At 38.6% G+C, this 21360-nt stretch overlaps 1 protein-coding gene across 1 annotated transcript in view; it reads left to right on the top strand.

Moving 5' to 3' along the window:
- The first annotated feature begins 1791 nt into the window (after nucleotides 1–1791).
- cfap221 (cilia and flagella associated protein 221) overlaps nucleotides 1792–21360 on the top strand; it is a 212631-nt gene continuing 193062 nt past the window's right edge. The window contains exons 1-6 of the mRNA XM_072578328.1: nucleotides 1792–1943; nucleotides 2401–2558; nucleotides 4474–4574; nucleotides 8257–8343; nucleotides 9560–9655; nucleotides 11597–11697. Of these exons, the coding sequence (XP_072434429.1) occupies nucleotides 2423–2558; nucleotides 4474–4574; nucleotides 8257–8343; nucleotides 9560–9655; nucleotides 11597–11697 (521 nt within the window). The 5' untranslated portion in view covers nucleotides 1792–1943; nucleotides 2401–2422. The remainder of the gene's footprint in view (nucleotides 1944–2400; nucleotides 2559–4473; nucleotides 4575–8256; nucleotides 8344–9559; nucleotides 9656–11596; nucleotides 11698–21360) is intronic.

Below are 21360 nucleotides of genomic sequence, written 5' to 3'. Positions count from 1 at the left end.
GAACCACAGGAGAGACTAATGGAAATAACCAGGCTTTCTAGGGTTAGAGTGATTTGTTAATTACTAAATGTGAGCAGAAATAGTAACAGAATTAATTCCTTTAGATTTCATCCTGATCTTGGTTTTCTACTGTCCAGCATAAAGCTGCCACTGTATTTAAAGCTACAGAGCTGGGGCTGTAACGAATTGACCGCAGAAATGTGTGTAACCTGCATCCAACATCCACATCTGTAACATAACGATGAGGCCTTGACAATAGGTGTGAAATATGGGGACAACCTTGCTGTTTATGTTTGTGAAATCTCTGGCTGAACTTTCTAGCCTTTGGATCACAAATTAATTACCAATGGAGCTCTCAACCTTGGAAGATGCTGGCCAACCGGGATATTGGCCGATCAGAGTACTGACAATTCAGCAGTCTCAGCAACACCATTGAGAGTGAGCCTGATGTGCCTTCAGCTTATAAATGTGCTTTGTTGAAATATATTTATTCTTGAGCATTTTGGCCTGGAGTTTGCATCTATACTTTAGATAAAACTATTATTAACCTCATCAGTGAAGGAGGGGAGAGGTGATGAAACTTGATACAAACCAAAACAGATTAGATTTTTGTGAAGCTGTACATCCAGACCTTGGAATTTTTAATGGATTCATTAACATTGGAAATTAGGGTGAATAGACTTTTATTTTAGAATATTGTAAATTGTTTCAGTTGCATATTCCCATTTATTATAGCTGTCAAAATATGAGCAGATCTTTCAGAACAGGTTGTTGGGTGTGAATTGGCCTGAAACATCCTTAGATGAAAGCTTTTCATAAAATGGTTTCTTTTTTCAGTTTTGTAGCTGAAGAGCATCAAATAGGCATGGACAAAACTCTCAGATGATCTGCAGAATTATAACAGTCCTGAATTAACTCAGCAGGACACAGATTGGAGATCTGCTGTGCATTCTCTTTTCTTGTTGCTGTATGAATTGTCAGCAACCTTTAGTGTCTGCATATCTGAAATGCAGAAAATCAAAATTATTGCCAATGATTCCTGCTTATCCATAGGATGTAAAGTTGAGGCCCTTCCAAATAGAAATCAATTAGAAATCATAAATTTTGAGCACTTATACTTATCACATTATTATTGATGATCAGAGGATTAGATAGGGTAGGCAGTGAAAGTCTTTTTCCTAGGACGTCAGTGTGTACGAAGGGGCATAACTACAAATTGAGGGATGATAGATTTAAGACAGATGTCAGAGGCAGGTTCTTTATGCAGAGAGTGGTAAGGGCGTGGAATGCCCTACCTGCTAATGTAGTCAACTCAGCCACATTAGGGAGATTTAAACAATCCTTAGATAAGCACATGGATGATTTTGGGATAGTGTAGGGGGACGAGCTGAGAATAGTTCACAGGTCGGTGCAACATCGAGAGCTGAAGGGCCTATTCTGCGTTGTATTGTTCTATGTTCTATTATTCTCATTTAAATAAAATACATTTTGAAAGGCACACTTGTTGAATGAAGTGTTTTTGATGCTTAGTAAGTTATGCCTGTGGAACAGTCTGTATGCTCCCGAAAAATATAGCACATTATTTGTTAACTAAAGATAAAACTAATGATAAAATCACATGGATATTTAAAACAATAGCTGCTTTTTGTAAAAAAAAGGCTTGTTTATGAAATGCCATCTAGTGTAATCAACTATATAATATCAATTTTTATTTCATTTTCTGTAAAATAATGTGAAGTGGATAATAAAGTCTGCTTTTGCCTTTTTTTTCTATCTATGAGAATTCTTCAATGGGACTGGCTACTTACCTTGCTTGGTGACATCACAATTACCAGACATCAGAGTTCCCATCTAGCCGATGCCAGAATGAGCCTTTTGAAAAGTTGACGTCTGTGCTACAAAGATCACAAGATTAACGTGGGAAGTTTTCTTTAAGATTAATGGTGAATAACAACACTTCATTTCCAGCCTCTGAGCCATTACCCTTCGTCTTCAAATATAGGCTGGCTAATACAAGTGTCAGAGCTGAAAATGTGTTGTTGGAAAAGTGCAGCAGGTCAGGCAGCATCCAAGGAACATCCAAGCATCCTGAAGAAGGGCTTATGCCCGAAACGTCGATTCTCCTGTTCCTTGGATGCTGCCTGACCTGCTGCGCTTTTCCAGCAACACATTTTCAGCTCTGATCTCCAGCATCTGCAGTCCTCACTTTCTCCTAATACAAGTATCAACCAATCATCGTTGACTTTTGCAGAAAAAATACATTGCACATTATTTTTTATTGCAGACTTTAAAAGAAATCTAATTCCTGATATTTGCTGATTTGTTCATTTGAATATGTGATCATGCATCCTCAGAGAAATAACTGTTCATTCTTATCTTCTGTTCTGTGCGTCAATGCAGGTTGTTTGATTGAATTTTTATTATGGAGGTGGAGAAACATGATGCTTTGCAGTTCAGCAACCATGGCTTTACCTTTAAGAAGCTGACAATTTATCCAAAAGACAGATTGGTGGAGGAGTCCAAGTCTGGAAATGTGCCAAATCATTTACTGGAAACCAGTAAGTTAATACAAGCAGCTAATATAATATAAGTTGAGAACAATCTTAACTTTGATAAATAGCAGATGTAGAATTAAAATTATGAAACAACTCACAAATATATTGTCTTCTCTTTTACTGGTGAATAACCATTTGTGTTTTAATAAGTTGATGTTTTCATGTTCACATTAGTCATAGACATTCACACTTTTTGAACCAAAAGCATTTTACTTTTTGAAATTATTTGAATTGTCTTGCAGTGAATGCACACATTTCACAGGGTGGGGGAGGGGAGAATACCTCTAAAATGTTGAATTATCGGTTCAGTTGAATTAATATCTTTAAAGAAGAGAAAAAAACTCTATGCACTTATACTAAGTGCATTGTAAATTTTGCTGATAATTTGTTTTAGGCCATAATAACATCAGTTTCCATGTGGAATGTAGGTTCGGTAGAATTAAAGTATTGCGCAGACATCTGTGTAATTTCAAGTCAATTTTCTTAGACAAGCCTTGCTTAAATACAACCAGGAGCCACTACGACCACTAATCATGCTTTGTACACTGTGCAGTGAACAGGATGATGTATAAGTGGAAAGGGCAGTCCAAGAAACAGCTCAGCCTGCAAACCTGTGTTGTCACTCTCTTGAGTTGATGATAATTGCATACTTAACTGGGCAAGCCTTTGATAGAAACTGCAATCTTGGCTCCTGTTTTCCTGGTTTGGACTCAGAATTACACTTAAGGCTGTGGTTCCAGTTGCCAGACTCTTGCAACCATAATTACCTGTTATTGGAAGGCTTTTTTAAAAAATGGATTGACTATTAGTTATTTCCCCCTATCCTTTGGCACAAATTTAATAAAATACTGAAAGCCCTCTAGTCCTCATCCTCCCCTGTCTGCACACAACCCACTATGTTCACTTACACAAGCCACCCATTCCTCATGCCCTTTCATACCCCATTGTCCATCCCCTTGCCTACTTATGTCCTCAAACAATCTTAATGTCTTCTCATTCTGCCAGTTGCTCACTATTGGCAGAGGTCATAAGCCATATTTACATGAAAAAATATTAAACTTATAACAATCTGTGAGAGTTCCCATTCATATACATAGTATAATAAACTCTCGTGAAATTCAATTGAAGTTTTAAAACTTTCATAAAATAACAAAGCTTTTATTCAGTAGATAATCCTTAAATGGGCCCTTAAAACTGCCAATCAGAATATGAACACACTCTCCTATCCATCCATACTTTTTTAAATTTTAAAACTTAGTTAAGCATTCCAAATGCATGCAGGTATAATAACAAACCGAGGAAAATATCAACAGTGAAGTCTTTTGAACCGATCAGAACAAACTGTTGTCATATTTCGCTAAGCTGTACCAGAAGGCCTTTCAATCAGTGTATCCCAGTAGTATAAACTCAAAGACAGTTGCAACTTTATTTTTGTTTAAAGGGATGGGGATGCAAATTACTTCAGATCATTACTCCGAACAGACCTCATCCACCTTTCATGTTCAAGAGTGTTTATTTTTCCTTTCTAAATTAGTAATTTGTACAAGCATTTGGACCAGCCAAAATGGGGCTGTTTAAACTCAGCAGTAACTTCAGATGGTGTAGCTGGATTTTGGTTTCCTGTCTATGTGATTCATGCCTTGCACACCCCGCACACTAACTGAGATTAGCTTGGGAAATTCTCATCCTGGTTCTGCCTCCTATTTGCCAAAGCCTCTGGAGGCACTCTGACTCCACAAAAATCTGACCCTATTTGCTGAAAGACAGATTTCACATGAGACATGTTTTTATCAAGGTTACATTACAAGGGCTGTAACTTGGAAATATGTTTTGATGTGATAACACATTTCTGGAAGAAAGTTAAAATTTACTCTTCCAGGAATTGTATTAGACTATATTTATTCACATTTCATTGCAGAGATCTTTACCACAATACAGAGAAACAAAGTGATTGAAGCTGTTCCGGCCATATTGCATTTTGGAGGTTATGAGCTTGGAAAACATCATCAACAGATACTGGTAAGCTGAAAATTTGTGTAAGTGGGACACTTTCTCATGATGTTCCAAATGAACCCAACTCCAACATTTTCACTACTTTTGCATGAGGTAAGAGATATGCAGCTGTATTTTTATAATTTCACACCTATTTGCGCCTTTTGAGTTTAGATTAGAGATTAAATATTGCATGGTGAAATTCTAATGGCACTACTATTACAAATAATAATTCATGTGTCTGAATGTATTGGATATACAGCCTTAGCAATGGGGATAATTTGGTTCTGACTTTACACAATCAATGAATATATATCATTCTTCTCTGGAGTCTTCCTCCAAAAAATGTTTTTAATGCAGAAAATTGTTTTTTTTCCTTTCTGTATGACTAGGTTGTCAGTGGCCTCAGTGGTGGTATCTTGAGGAAATCTAAGTTTTACATTTCTCTAAACTAAATGGAGAAGCATTAATGAGCACATAATTAATTATTGAGTTAAACTACAGCATGCAGCTACAGATCCCACAAAATTCTGAGTATTATCACTCAGATGTTAATGTCATGGTGTAGCAGGAAATTTTTAAAAATGAATTCCAATTCTTCACCTTTTTTTTCCAGATCTGGCCTTGAATCTCCCTCTCAAGAGCCATTCAATCACAGACCACCTCAACAACAAACTCTCCTGTTCTAGTTCCATGCTTTCTAGTACTGATTCATGGAACAGCTTCAGCTTTTCACTTACAGCGAGTTTTACCAAGCTGGTTCTGTCCCTGGGATTTCTCTGAGCTCTCATCATTCTTTGTTGTGTGAAGCAAATACTGCTTCAGGCTTTTCAAGACCCCACTCTAAGATGTAGTGATCTATAGGTGGCACGTAGCTTCATGTGATCTACTGCAACTCCCAGAATATTTCAGAATCCCTGACTACAACACCTAACACCCAAATTCCTAGAATTTGGCCTGAGTGATAACAGTACCAAAGTAGCCAGCTGTACTTGACCTTTCCTCAATGAGTCTCCTAAATATATATATTTTCTGTAGCCTTCTTGTAACAGAGCGAAAAAAATCAGCATCTCTAATAAGAAATCTACTTTCTGTCTTTCTCACATACAAATCTTCACTTTGTGTCTGCAATCTTTTGAACCACTCTTCAGTGACCAATAAGGAAACTTATAATAAGCCCCTGATCTATTGGTGTGCAGAATTGAATGTTGTCTCCTATCAGTACCTAGAACTGAGTGTACCAATTGTGATTGAGTGTGCTACTAGTTATGATTGCTGGCTTGCTCAATATGATAAAGGTCAGTGATTTCATCACAGATTCTAGAAGAATACAGAATATTAAATCTTGATTTTTTTTTGGCTATGTCCCAGTTTTTTCACTGCAAGGTATAGCACGTACTCTTGCTTTATCTTAACTAACTCAGTACATTATTAATCTACCACACTTAAACGGCATCTCTCACATCCAGTTTTTCCCAATCTTACCATACACCATTCACTAAAACCTCACCACTCAGGGAATATCCTAAATTTCACCAGCATTCTTTACACCCACGCAATCTTTAAAAAAGCATTGTGCAATCGTCAAGAATAGTCAGGCTTGAGATGCTCTTCATGTTGCTGATATTTTCCTTAACATGGCAGAAGGAGGGAAATGGGAGAAAGTGAGGACTGGAGATTCTGGAGATCAGAGTCAAAAAGTGTGGTGCTGGAAAAGCTAATCAGGCAGCGTCCAAGAAACAGGACAGTCAACATTTCGACTGTCATCAGCACCACACTTTTGACTCAGATGGAGGGAAATTAACATCCCATTTTGTGGGCAGGTCCTGGGGGTCCAGCTGCTTAGGGTAGTGCCATTATGACTTCCTCAAGCCTCAAGATCAGGAGTGGAGGGCCACAACCCAAACCATGCCAGCTTGGTCCAAGGCTGCTTCCCAGGCTACAGCACTCTCAGCCATCTGGAGGAATATGGTAGAAAGGAGGTCAATGTACTCCTCCACTCTGCTGGTTAAGTTCCACCATCCTCTCCCCGTACACCTCATTCACTTGATCTCTGCTACTGTACCCACTTCTCATCAAAGCTCATGCTTTACCACTCTCACTATAGCCTACAAAATGTTCCCCAAGTGCTCTCACCCACCCCAACTCCTGGCACCACTCATCCCGTGAACCCCCTGTGCTGCCTACTCAATTGCTCAGCAAACATCTCCATGACACCAACAGTTCTAGCTTGTCACCCACTTTCATCTCTTGTAATACATGACTCTCTTTCATTCCATGAGGAAGACAGTCAATGATAGGACACTGAAGTGTCAAGTCTGGTACTGGGTTGCCTGGCATATGGCTGCTCACCCCTTATGAGCAGAGAATCTTGACTCTGACTACTCTGGACTGGTATTGGCAGCTGCTATTGACGTGCCGTGCAGGAAGCCCCTGACTATCCCCTTGATTTGAAGGTCTGCTAACAGCTATGATGAGCTTCCTGCCTTTGTCTGTGCTACAAAGCAAGGCAAGGCAGCAGTTATTTGATATCTCTGGCTGAGGGGACAAAGTGCTAAAAGACAAGGCAAGCCAATGCAACACCTGGATGCCATAATCATCCAGGGAAGCTCAGAATGGTTGAAAGCTATGACAGCAAGTGAGGAGCCCATTAGCTGGATGCATCCCTGATGCAGAATGTCCTTGATGCAACATTATAATGACACCTCCCAGCGCAGTACTGAAGTGCAGGAGTATCTTGTAAGTGGATCAGAAATGTACCGTGAGGGTTGTTAGAAGCTGATATATGTCAGATGTGAGTGTCTGTGGATATTGGATGTGTGTGATAGTTGCTCACATAGCATGCCCTGAGATGTTGGTGTCTGGCCATTTGAAACAAGCAGCAAATTGAAACTGTCAGGTGTTTGCTTTGTTTCTCCTTTTGGTCTTCCTGACTTTGAGTTTGCTTGGTGTGTTTGGTGAGATGGAAGGCTGAATGTTAATGAGGTGATCTGGGCTGTTAACAAGGTGTTTATCATACAATAATCACCATCAATTAGCAACTTGCCGTTGCCTAGCAAGAACTTCACCATGCTGCTTGTGAAAAGCATAAAAGATGGAGCAAGAAATCTTGCTCTTGAGATGAGCCTGCCACATTTCTTGCCAAATTCTGCCTCACATGTTGCCATAGCCAGTTTGCACAGGTCCCTATATTATTCTCCTCATTGAAATTATATGAGAACATTATATGCCAAAAAAAACATCCAAACAATCTGTGTTGAGTTTTACTCTCCATGCAAGCTTATAATTCTACACACAGTTACCCAAGACTATTCCTAAATTTTGTAAATCTCACAGTGACAACAAATTTAGCTTAGAATGCACCATTAGAATTCCAAAAGGAAAGGAGAGAAGCTTAAGAAATTACTCACTGGACAGGTCTGAAATAGAGTTGTAAGAGAATTAATTTACCAGCATTACTTCAAATTAAGAAACTAATTCATTAATGCACATTAAGATACCTTCTTTAATATTTACTGTCCACTACTGTTTCCTTGTATTGATTTCCTAATGAACTTTTGGCCCTCATAAAAGACACATCAAACATATTAGGCTGTTATTCCCAATGTGACAAATTCAATGAAGAGTTACGTTAGTATCATACTGTGGATATAAAAAGATATTTTAGATACCTTAAATACAAAAGTTCTTAAATAATTTGTCTTTGCAGAAATTGGTCAATGTTTCTTCAACAATGACAAATGTTCACATCCTACCTCCTCAGACAAAGTACTTCCAAGTCAGATATATAAAGAAGGTGAGTAGTTTTGGTCTTATTCAATTGTATGTTTGCAGTGTATCTTTACTATGTATCAGTTAGAGGACTTTTGGAGGCAAAATTAATTTTCTTCCTCACATTGACTCTTGAATGCTTGATTTGAAATGCCTGGTCCAATCTTGTGCTTATTATTCTAATCAATCATCTTTTGAAGCAACTTTGTTATACCAGTATGTGATTTTTCCCCCTATATCTCTCCACAGAATTTTTAAGTGAGATAATATAAAGAAGGAATGATCATACTTGAAATCACTAAGTCCAGCAAACAGTTGGTTAATAGAATTTAGGTATAATGCAATCGAGGTGACAAAAATGTCTTCAGTCCTAGTGGAGTTGTAGGGATTCGCAATTATCTGAAATTATATGAAGAGAGAAGCATTACATATAAGATAAGAAAGAAATTGTCAAGGCAGTCAATTATCCTGAGTGGAGAACATTGGCTCTTTTGTTTTGTCACGGTGGATGAATTGAACAAAATATCATGTGAGAGCTGGGGAGCTTAATAATTCTTTTTCCTAGGACTGCAACATAATGGTGGATGTTAGCAACAGTAAATTACACAGAAAAAAAAAATGGGGTTGCAGGGAAATAAATTTAAAATGTGAATTTAACAAAAACAAAGTGGGTAAAGAAATTGACTAATGGGGCAGAATAGATTGAGTTTCAGGTTGGAGTCATAGAAAATATGACTAAAATTACGTGAACTCAAGGGAGAGGAATTTGGTGAAGGAAGAGGTTTGAGATAGATAGCTGTATAAGTTTTTGAAGGAAACAGGGCAGAAAAGTAAGCAATTTATTTTTAAATGTGGTTGAGGAATTTGAGAAATATATGGAAAGTCTGAGGTTTAGCATAGTGATGGATGTTATTTTACATCACATGATGATTAAAGTTGGATGTGGGTTAGAAAAGAGAGTAAAGTAGGCACCATGGTGAGGGAATCTCCAATATAATCCAAAAACAGAAAAGTTGATGCACGTATAATGGAAAGAAAACTCTGTCCAATCTGATCTAAATTCTAGTCTGGCCATAGTGAAAAAAAAGACACACATAAAATTTACTAGAATGTACATTCTATTTAAGTATTTCCATATTTACAAACAAAAATCGCACAAAACAATAAAGCTGTTCTGTTCTGCACTATTAATGTATTTTAGAGTTTTAGGATATTTACATGTCTTGTTATTTATCTCATAGAATCATCTAGTTCCTGGAATGTCATTTAATGTTACTGTCAATTTCTGTCCAAACGAATGGCGGTATTATTATGACAGTATTCGTATTCATTGTAAGGTGAGTTTTAAAATTATTTTCATCTGTACAAGAGACATCAATGGAAAATAATGTTAATGTAGTCTTGCATTCACTTTTGTAGGAGTTCTAGCTGTGGACCATGCAACATGTAAAAATAAAACATGCCTAATCAATTGGATGATTTTTGATGGAATTAAACAGCTTTTCTTTTAATTGTTCATGGGATGTCAGTGTTGATGGCTGGACCAGTTAGTTGCCAATCCTTAACTAACATTTGAACTGATTGGCTTTCTTGGGCTTTTTTAGACAGCAGAGACCAGGAGGGAAAACTCTAGCCATTCATCTAATCGAGGCTCCTCCACTACTTAATGCAATCTGATAATCCTCAACTTCACTTACCTGCAGTTTTCCCATAACCTCTGATTAAAAATTAATCTATCTCAGCTGTTGCTGCCCTATTCAGTAAGGAATTCCACAGATACAGTACTCACAGAGAGGATTTTTTTTCCTCATAACTGTCTTACTTTGAGATTACATCCTCAGATAATACATCTGGTACATCTCCAGTTCAAACAGCAATAGGCATTTATCACAAGGAATCTCTAAACACAGGAACAGGAGTATGCCATTCAGCTCCTTGAGTATGTTCTGCCATTCAATGAGATGTGTGACCCAATACCACACACCTGTCTTTGGCCTGTGTCCCAAAAGACCTTTGTTTAACAAAAATTATTATCCATCTCAGATTTAAAATTAACAACTGCTCTAACAACCATTGCTGTTTGTGGAAGAGAGTTCCAAATGTCTACTACCCTTTGTGGGTGTTAAGCGCTTCTTAACATTTCTCCTGAATATCCTAACGCTATTTCTCAGATCTGCCCCCTAGTTCTAGAATCCCTGACCAATGGAACTCGTTTATCTTTATCTACCTTGTCCTTTCCTCTTAATATCTTGAAAACCTCAATCAGATTACTGCTTAACCTTGTTAATTCTTAAAAAAAAAACTTCTAAGAATAAGGGGCAACAACTTGTCAGCATCTACCCTGTCAAATCCTCAAAAAGTCTTTTGTGTTACCAAAAGGTCAACTCTCATTCTTCTAAACTCCAATGAACACAGGCCCAACCTACTCAACCTCTCCTTATAAGATCACCCATTCCTGGAATCAACCGAGTGAAGTTTTTCTGTTCTGCCACTGATACCAGTATATCATTCCTCAGATAAGGGAACCAAAACTGTTCACAGAATTCTATGTGTGGTATAACTAGCATATATTTTAGTAAGGCTTGTATAATTATATACTGCATTCCTTTTGAAATAAAGGCCAACATTCTAATTGCATTTCCTGTTAATAGCAGAACCTGTGTGCTAGCTTTTTTGTGATTTATGCAAAACGATTCCAAAATCTCCATGTTGTATTTTTCTGCAGTTTTTCTCCATTAGTATTCAGCTCCTTTATTCTTCCTGCCAAATTACATAACATACAGTTTCCAATATTATAATCCATCTGGCATGCTTTTACACATTTAGGGTATCCAAACATAGCAAAGTGTAACAAAAAGTAATGTGAATAAAAATCATGTAGACTTACTGGGTGACGTTACAAGGGAAACATGATGTATAGTGGTTGCTAGATTACAGAGATACAACCTGTTCTTGATTCATTCCTCTTTCTTTGCCGAAGCAAATTGAAGCACAAAAAGTTAGAAGGCAAATGTAATGATTAATATAATGATAATCATATTACTGCTGCAACTTGGCCCTGGCAGCAGGCTTATTCACCTATAAGACAAATGATTGATTGTTAGGTACATCTCCAGTTTAAATTACAACAGGCATTCTCATTGTAACTGCCATTTGTTTGGTTGTTCTTTTTTGGGTGACTGTGACATTTTCTAGTTTCTCCATCTTCACCTACGATATTTAATTCCAACATATGACATACATTGTAATTGTAAACAATAATTATCGTACTTTTGCAGGATGATGATGCTCTACTTGTTCCCTTGCATGCTTATCCAGTTGCAAATATAGTGGAATTTCCCACTTACTTAACTGTAGGTGATGTCCCTCTTGGGCAAAGGTATGTTTGCAATATTACTTTTAATGATTTATTATAGTCATTTTAATGATAATTACTGTTACTAAAGATTTTCACAATTGAAGTAAATTTTCTGCTTTTAGAGCTGGATATTACGAACACCCGATGACATGGATCTGGTTCTCATTTGTTTAGGACTAGCATCCCTTTTTGATTAAGTGTGTGTGTTACCCTTGTATGTAAGGTGGCTGGCTTTTAATATACCCTTTCAGTATTAAATTTTAATCCCATTATTTGCTGAATAATAGAGTATGTCACCTTAGTTACATGGCTACAGCTATGTTCTGATGTTGGCACATTATTCAAGGTTGTGCTGATATCTCATCTTCTCATATCTCATGTTCACATTCTACTCTTGTCAGCAGATATGACAAAGGAGGAAAAAAATCATAAGTTTATCACTTTTATGGAGCATTCAAGTACAAAATATTTGCTCACCTGCACGTTGTGAAACCTTCATTGTGATAGACATATCAGATTCATTCAGCTTTTACCTCCTTTGATGCGCTTGTCTTCGTGTGTTAAAAAGTTTGAATGATCTTCACGAGATAAAAAAAAATAAAAATATCTGGCTCAATCTCTGAGTTGGCAACTCAAGGGCTATATATTAAGATACTCACCAAAATAATGAATATAGAAGGTTTAAAATTATTTATGGTCTCTTATACTAACCTAAGAACAAATGAAATAGGGGCAAATACAGGCCAAATGACTCCTCAGGCTTGCTGTACTACTCTGTACAAGATCATAGTCATTCTTTAATCTCAACTCCCCTTCTAACTTGATCCCCAAATCTCTTGTTTAGAAGAAGTCATAATAAATTCAAAACATTAACATTGCATCATTGTGTCTCAGTGTTAGTATACCATACCATCATTTTGAAATGTGTCACCATTGTCATAGAAATTATTGCACAGAATCAGATGATTCAAACTATTCCAATTCTAGCATATTGTTGTCATGTTATACTTTGGAAAGGATTAAATTACAGTCTGTGACATTTTTTAATTTCTAGTTTAAGTCAGAGTACAATGAACTCAGTTAGTCACACTCTACTTTTAAAAGGTTTTGGAGTTCTTACGTTTCAAATAACATTTATTAAATATTCAAGATAGTCACAGGTGAGGTGCTGGAAGACTTGAGGTTGGCTAACATGGTTCCACTGTTTAAGAAAGGTGGTAAGGAGAAGCCATGAAACTATACACCTGTGAGCCTGACATCGGTGGTAGGCAAGTTGTTGAGGGGAATCCTGAGGGACAGGATGTACATGAAAGGCAAGGACTGATTAGGGATAGTCAACATGGTTTGTGCATGGGAAATCATGCCTCACAAATGTGATTGAGTTTTTTGAGGAAGTAAAAAATAGGATTGACGAGGGCAGAGTGGTAAACATGATCGATATGGACTTTAGTAAGGCGATCGACAAGGTGCCCCATGGGAGACTAGTTAGCAAGGTTAGGTCTCATGAAGCACAGGGAGAAGTAACCATTTAGATACAGAACTGGCTCAAAGGTAGAAGACAGAGGATGATGGTGGAGGGTTGTTTTTCAGATTGGAGGCCTGTGACCAGTGGAGTGCCACAGGGATCAGTGCTGGGTTCACTACTTTTCATCATTTATATAAATGATTTGGATGTGATCAGATGAGCCAATTGGCTGAGGAGTGGCAGATGGAGTTTAATTTGGATAAATGTGAGGTGCTGCAGTTTGGAAAAGCAAATCTTAGCAGGACTTATATAATTAATGGTAAGGTCCTGGGAGTGTTGTTGAACAAAGAAACCTTGGAGTGCAGGTTCATTGATCCTTGAAGTAGAGTCATAGGTAGATAAGATAGTGAAGAAGGTGTTTGGTATGCTTTCCTTTATTGGTCAGGTATTGAGTATAGGAATTGTGAGGTCATGTTGCGGCTGTACAGACATTGATTAGGCCACTTTTAGAATATTGCAGGCAATTCTGCTCTCTTTCCTATTGGAAAGATGTTATGAAACTTGAAAGGATTCAGAAAAGATTTACAAGGATTTTGCCTGGATTGGAGAATTTGACCTATAGGGAGAGGTTGAATAGGCTGGGGCTGTTTTCCCTGGAGTGTCGGAGACTGAGCATGACCTTATAGAGGTTTATAAAATCATGAGGGGCATGGATAGGGTAAATAGACAAGGTATTTTCCCTGGGGTGGGGGACTCCAGAACTTGAGGGCATAGGTTTCAAGTGAGAGGGGAAAGATATAAAAGAGACCTAAGGGGCTACTTTTTCATGCAGAGGGTGGTGCGTGTGTGGAATGAGCTGCCAGAGGAAGTGGTGGAGGCTTGTACAGTTGCAACATTTAACACACTTGGATGAGTATATGAATATGAAGGATTTGGAGGGATATAAGCCAAGTGCTGGTCGGACGAGATTGGATGTAGGTTTGCTCGCTGAGCCGGAAGTTTCATTTCCAGATGTTTCGTCACCCTACTAGGTAATGTCTTCAGTGGGCCTCTGGGCAAAGCACTGTTGATGATTCCTGCTTTTTATTTATATGTTTGGGTTTCTTTGGGTTGGTGATGTCATTTCCTGTGGTGATGTTATTTCCTGTTTGTTTTCTCAGGGAGTGGTAGATGGGGTCAACCTGAGCTACAAATCTTCTCAAAACTCACTGGGACTAGATTGGGTTGGGATATCTGGTCGGTATGGGCGAGTTGGATCGAAGGGTCTGTTTCCGTGCTATACATGTGCCTCTATAACATATATCAGTGGTACATGAAATCTACAGGGGAAATTATTATAATTTGACCATGTAGCAGCTTGCATAAAAATAATACATGGTTGTTCATTTTTTCTTTAAATTGAGAACCCTAGATGAAAAATTAGGCTAATAATTGCATTTCATTGAGACTGTGAAAACAATTAATTTATTCCTTTCTGACTGAATTAACCAGGGAAATCCTGTGCTAATCTCAACTATGACAACAGCAAAGGAATACGATTTGGTTTTGTGCACCATCATTATCTCAACTCTCAAAATATGGACTCTTATTCACACAATCTTTGAAGGTCTCCAATTGATCATTTACAAGTGTGTCTGCCAATTCCATCAATTTGGGCTCGATTCTCTTTTCAATTCATTGAAATTAGCTCTCCTCTCGTGAAATAATTTCATGTTTAAATTTTCCTTGCCAATGCAAAAATAACCGAAAACCCAACTTTTTTTTATAATTACCAATTCCCAAATGGTCTTCAATGAAATATGTTTCCACATGCCCTAATTTATTGCTGGAAACTAGATCCAACACTACATTCTTTCTCCTTGGACTAAAGTCCCAATTATTAATAAAGTTCTCCTGGACATGTTTCAGAAATCCCTTCACTTTTTTGTCTTTTAAACTGTTATTTTCCAAGTTTATGTTCAGATAATTGATGTATTTCATTTCTATTACTCTATATACTTCGTTATCTTCTGCAATTTGCCTATAAATTTGTTCAACTACCTCCTTCCCACCATTGGGGTCACATATACATAAAATCATTAAGCAATCAAATGGTAACTTTTTGGTATTATGGCAAGCATAGCAGCCAATTCTCATTCAGAACAAATAGTAATTAAAATGCTGTATTAATTGAGGAGGTAATGATTGCCAAGATGCAGAAGAGCTCACTGTTCTTCTTTAAATCATATCAGGAGATCTTCTGTGGTCATTTGTACCACAGCAAAATAGAAATAGTTCCTCCAACAATAGGAACTTCAACTGACCAGGCTACAGGACTTTTGTTTAATATTTATCTGAAGTTAACCCTTCTGGACATGAAGCACTCCTTTTGTATTGAGTCTCAGTCTAGTCTATCCTGCTGTCTGAATCCAGACCATTTAACTCCAAGGGAAATAATGCTACCAATTGAGCCAGAAGATTTAACAGTGGTGACTAAAAGATGGCTCAAAAATATGTTTATGAAGGTTTTCCTGCAATTACCACTCATAATTCAATGCGATGGAAGTACAAATAGGGAGGTGTCTGAACATCCAAGTTTGAAAATTAATTCAGAGAAATAGGACAAGAAAGTTGAAAAAGAATATAGAATTGACCAAATGAACCTATGACAGATGAAGTTCGATGAGAGTCTATATGTTGACACTTTCAGGTATTTTATTATTACTAAATGATGCACATGTTCATAGTTTCATTGAACTTGAATTGGATTATACATTTTGTTATGATCCTTACAGTAGATAAGTAAACCACTATAATCAACTTTAAAAAGGACCCACAAATGAAGAAATTACCAATGAAATGTCACTTTTATCTTTTTGTTTTAACTTGAACATGAATCAGAACCAATGCAAGTCAAATGAATTAAGAAACACATAATGATATATCATATAAAAATCATATTATATAAAAATAATTTAAATTGTCAATACAAGAAAGATACAACTTGCACAACCCAAACATTACCCTTTACCATGTATGGCATTCTATAACTACACGATTGCACAATATGCTGGTCTTCACTCACAAAGGGTATGTCTTATCCATAACAATCTGCATGTTTAAGTATGATAGGTATGATTAACATCAGCAAGGCTACTATTATAAAACTTATCTACCATTGAGTCATGGGACTTTTGATGATGTAATTTTCCAGAGATCCTTTTCAACCAGTCAACCATCAATATCCTTGTTCAAAGTTTGGCCACATCTCATAAAATATGGAACTCTTCAAGCTATTTAGCCAGACAACAACATCCTTCCAAGAGTTTTTTCCTTCTTTTCAACCAAAAGGAGGAAATGACCTCTTCCAGACAGGGATTTAGACAATAGACAATAGACAATAGGTGCAGAGTAGGCCATTCTGCCTTTCGAGTCTGCACCACCATTCAATATGATCATGGCTGATCATCCTTAATCAGTATCCTGTTCCTGCCTTATCTCCATAACCTTTGATTCCACAATCCTTGAGAGCTCTATCCAACTCTTTCTTAAATGAATCCAGAGACTGGGCCTCCACTGCCCTCTGGGGCAGAGCATTCCACACGGCCACCACTCTCTGGGTGAAGAAGTTTCTCCTCATCTCTGTCCTAAATGGTCTACCCCGTATTTTTAAGCTGTATCCTCTGGTTAGGCACTCACCCATCAGCGGAAACATGTTTCCTGCTTCCAGAGTGTCCAATCCTTTAATAATCTTATATGTCTCAATCATATCCCCTCTCGGTCTTCTAAACTCAAGAGTATACAAGCCTAGTCGCTCCAGTCTTTCAGTGTAAGGTAATCCCGCCATTCCAGGAATTGACCTTGTGAACCTCCGCTGCACTCCTTCAATAGCCAGAATGTCTTTCCTCAAATTTGGAGACCAGAACTGCACACAGTACTCCAGGTGTGGTCTCACCAGGGCCCTGTACAGCTGCAGAAGAACCTCTTTGCTTCTATACTCAATCCCTCTTGTTATGAAGGCCAGCATGCTATTAGCCTTCTTCACTACCTGCTGTACCTGCATGCTTACCTTCATTGACTGGTGTACAAGAACACCCAGATCTCTCTGTACTGCCTCTTTACCTAAATTGATTCCATTTAGGTAGTAATCTGCCTTCCTGATCTTGCCACCAAAGTGGATAACCGTACATTTATCCACATTAAACTGCATCTGCCATGCATCTGACCACTCATCTAACCAAGGTAAAAACAATGACTGCAGATGCTGGAAACCAGATTCTGGATTAGTGGTGCTGGAAGAGCACAGCAGTTCAGGCAGCATCCAAGTAGCTTCGAAATCGACGTTTTGGGCAAAAGCCCTAACCTGTCCAGGTCACCCTGTAATCTCCTAACATCCTCATCACATTTCACCCTGCCACCCAGCTTAGTATCATCAGCAAATTTGCTAATGTTATTACTAATACCACCTTCTATATCATTAACATATATTGTAAAAAGCTGCAGTAGTCCCAGTACTGATCCCTGCGGTACCCTACTGGTCACTGCCTGCCATTCCGAAATGGAGCCGTTTATCACTACTCTTTGTTTCCTATCAGCCGACCAACTTTCAATCCAAGTTAGTACATTGCCCCCAATACCAAGTGCCCTAATTTTGCTCCCGTAATATATTCCCGTTTCTGTCTTCAAGGGCCCAATTTTAGTCTTAACCATTTTTTTGCCTTTCACATACTTAAAAAAACTTTTACTATCCTCCTTTATATTATTGGCCAGTTTACCTTCGTACCTCATTTTTTCTCTGCGTATTTCCATCTTAGTAATCCTCTGTTGTTCTTTAAAAGTCCTCCATTTTCCCACTTATCTTTGCTATGTTATACTTTTTCTCTTTTAACTTTATATGTTTCTTAACTTTCCTCATCAGCCACGGCCACCCATGCCTCCTCCTATGATCTTTCTTCCTTTTTGGAATGAACTGATTCTGCAACTTCTGCATTATACACAGAAATATCCGCCATTGTTCCTCCACTGTCATCCCTGCTATGGTATTGCACCATTGAACTTTGGCCAGCTCCTCCCTCATAGCGCCATTGTTCCCTGTATTCAACAGAAATATTGTCACTTCCGATTGTACCCTCTCCCTCTCAAATTGCAGATTGAAGCTTATTTTATTATGGTCACTACTTCCCAATGGCTCCTTCACTTCAAGCTCCCTGACTAATTCTAGTTCGTTGCACAATACCAGATCCAGAATTGCCTTCTCCCTGGTTGGCTCCAGCACCAGCTATTCTAAGAATCCATCTCTGAGGCACTCCACAAAGTCTCTTTCTTGAGGTCAATACCATCCTGATTCTCCCAGTCTACCTGCATGTTGAAATCCCCCATAACAATTGTAGTAACATCTTTGCGACAGGCCAATTTCAGCTCCTGATTTAACTTACATCCGACATCCAGACTACTGTTTGGGGCCTGTAGATAACTCCCAAGAGGGTCTTTTTACCCTTAGTATTTCTCAACTTTATCCACACTGTCTCTACATCCCCTGATTCTAGGTCCCCCCGTGCAAGGGACTGAATATCATCCCTTACCAACATGGCCACCCCACCCCCTCTGCCCATCAGCCTGTCCTTATGATAGCACGTGTTGACTTGAATATTCATTTCCCAGGCCCTGTCCACTTGAAGCCACGTCTCAGTTATCCCCACAATATCGTATCTGCCAATTTCCAAAAGAGCCTCAAGCTCATCCATCTTATTTCTAATGCTTCGTGCATTCATATATAGTATTTTTAATTTGTTACTGCCCTCACCCTTCCCATCAACTCCTATTTCACTCAACCTTACAGCATGATCCCTTTCTGAGTTTTCTGCCTCATTGATATAGTTGTCTTTCTTGACTTCCCTTGTTCTAACTTTCACTCCAATTTCCTTCTTAAACATCCAGTTTGTCCCCTCCCCCCCGCTACTTAGTTTAAACATAGCTGTGTTGCAGTAGCAAACCTGCCTGCCAGAATGCTGGTCCCGAACCTATTCAGGTGCAAACCGTCTCTCTTGTCGAATTTATGCTTACCACAAAACATACCCCAGTGATCCAAGAATTTAAATCCTTGCTTCTTGCACCAGTTCCCCAGCCACACATTCAAGTCCATTATCTCCCTGTTTCTGGCCTCACCAGCCCGAGGAACTGGAAGCAAACCGGAGATAACCATCTTGGACATCCTGCTTTTCAGCCTTCTTCCTAGTTCTCCAAAGTCCTGCTGTAGTATGTTCCTCCTCTTCTTCCCGACATCATTTGTGCCGACATGTACCACCACCTCTGGCTCGTCACCTTTGTCCTTGAGGATTGCCTGCACTCTATCTGTGATGTCTTTAACCCTGGCACCAGGAAGGCAACACACCATCCTTAAGTCCCGTCTGCTGCCACAAAAACCCCGGTCAGTTCCTCCCACTATGGAGTCCCCTATTACCACGGCTCTGTGTGATGTCCGACTCTTCCGCTCTGTCTCCACGCCAATCTTTGATTGACAGACCTGGCCGCCTTGCTTGTTACAATAATTTAGTATGCTTCGCTGTCGCTTGCTCTATATCTGTATACTGATCACTTTCACTCTCTACTCCTCTATTGTAGCCTTCCTGTGTGTCCGCATCTCTACTTTCTGTCTGGCCACATGGCATTGATATTGGTATTGCTTTCAGGCCAAAGTTCACCAGATTCCATGGATCCAAGAAAATTTCAATTTATCTCATTACAAATGAAGCAAACTCAACAACAATCCTTTTTAAAATGTTTTTAAAGCAATTATAGACTTCACAGACATTTAAAAGAGATTACAAGTTTTCTTCATTATATTGCTTCTGGGTCAAAAGGTGTCACAATTGTTTTTCCTCTTGTCGTGCATGGGTATCATAGTCTAGACAGCATTTATTGCCTGTTCTTTTTATTAATTGTGAAAGTAGCTAGTTCACTTTCTAACCATCACAAAACTGGAGGGACATTTACATTAGAGTCTGACACAGAATAAGGCACAGTGGCTCAGTGGTTAGCACTGCTGCCTCACAGCGCCAGTGACTCTGGTTCAATTCCAGCCTCAGGCTACTCTCTGTGTGGAGTTTGCACATTCTCCTCGTGTCAGCGTGGGTTTCTTCTGGGTGCTCTGATTTCCTCCCTCACCCCAAAGACGTGCAGGTTAGGTGAACTGGCTATGCTAAATTGCCCATACTGTTCAGGGATGTATAGGCTAGGTGTATTGATCAGAGGAAGGGGAATGGATATGTGTGAGTTACTCTTTGGACTTGTTGGGCCAAAGGGCCTGTTTACACAATATAGGGATTCTAAAAAGTGATATTTTAGGTCATAATTTACATATAGAAACTTGACAACTAATGATTACTTGTCATACTTAGTCAAGCTACATAAGATGTAGAATGGGAAGACTTTTAACCCATAATAGTCATGAGTTTGTGTCGAGTGTGACAAAATAATGTAAAAATCTGAATCCTGATGTCAATGAACCTGTTACCGACCTATTTTTAGTTTTAGTGGAAGCAGAGTAGATTATAGGCAATTAACCTACTGTAAGCAATCAAACAGCTAAATTGGTATTTGAAGGAGGTTCCAGCCTTACATTTTCTCACTGTTACAAACTTAACGCTGGCCAGCTGAATTTTTTTAGCCGTGGACAATCAAATGTAGGGAGTTGGGGAGTGCTGGATACCGGAACTGTTATTTCCACTTACCTCCTAGAACGAGCTTACATTTCACCCTTTCACCATGACTGGAATTCTCCAACCTTTCTAATCCTCACACTTTGACCTATCCAATCCCTTCTTGAGAGTTTTCAGCTGCTTTTTGGATCCAATTTCCCCTTAATCCCAATTCCAATAAGCATTTGGGTCTCCAATCTCTTCTTTCCTACTCCCACTTCTCATCTTCCCTTTGTTTTCCAAATTCCCAACCTCTCCAGCCTCCAATTTTCCCTCCATCTGAAGATCTACCCAAAGATCTACAAATTTATTTTTTCATGCTGCATGACCATCATGGACCAGGTGAGTATGTATGGTCAATTTCCTAATTACTCTTGGGAAGGTGACGGTGAGATGCTTTCTTGAACTACTGCAGTCTGTCTATTGAACGTACACTGATTATGCAGTTTGGTAAGAGGGTTCCAGGAATTTAATCCAGTGACAATTAAGGAATTACAATATAAAAATCCAAATCATGGTAATGGTGACTTGGATGTTGCATGT

The sequence above is a fragment of the Chiloscyllium punctatum genome, chromosome 10 (assembly GCF_047496795.1).
Source record: "Chiloscyllium punctatum isolate Juve2018m chromosome 10, sChiPun1.3, whole genome shotgun sequence".
In the NCBI taxonomy this organism is placed as follows: Eukaryota; Metazoa; Chordata; class Chondrichthyes; order Orectolobiformes; family Hemiscylliidae; genus Chiloscyllium; species Chiloscyllium punctatum.
Note: the sequence above shows the minus strand (reverse complement) of the source record. Positions and strands in the feature narration are given on the sequence as shown.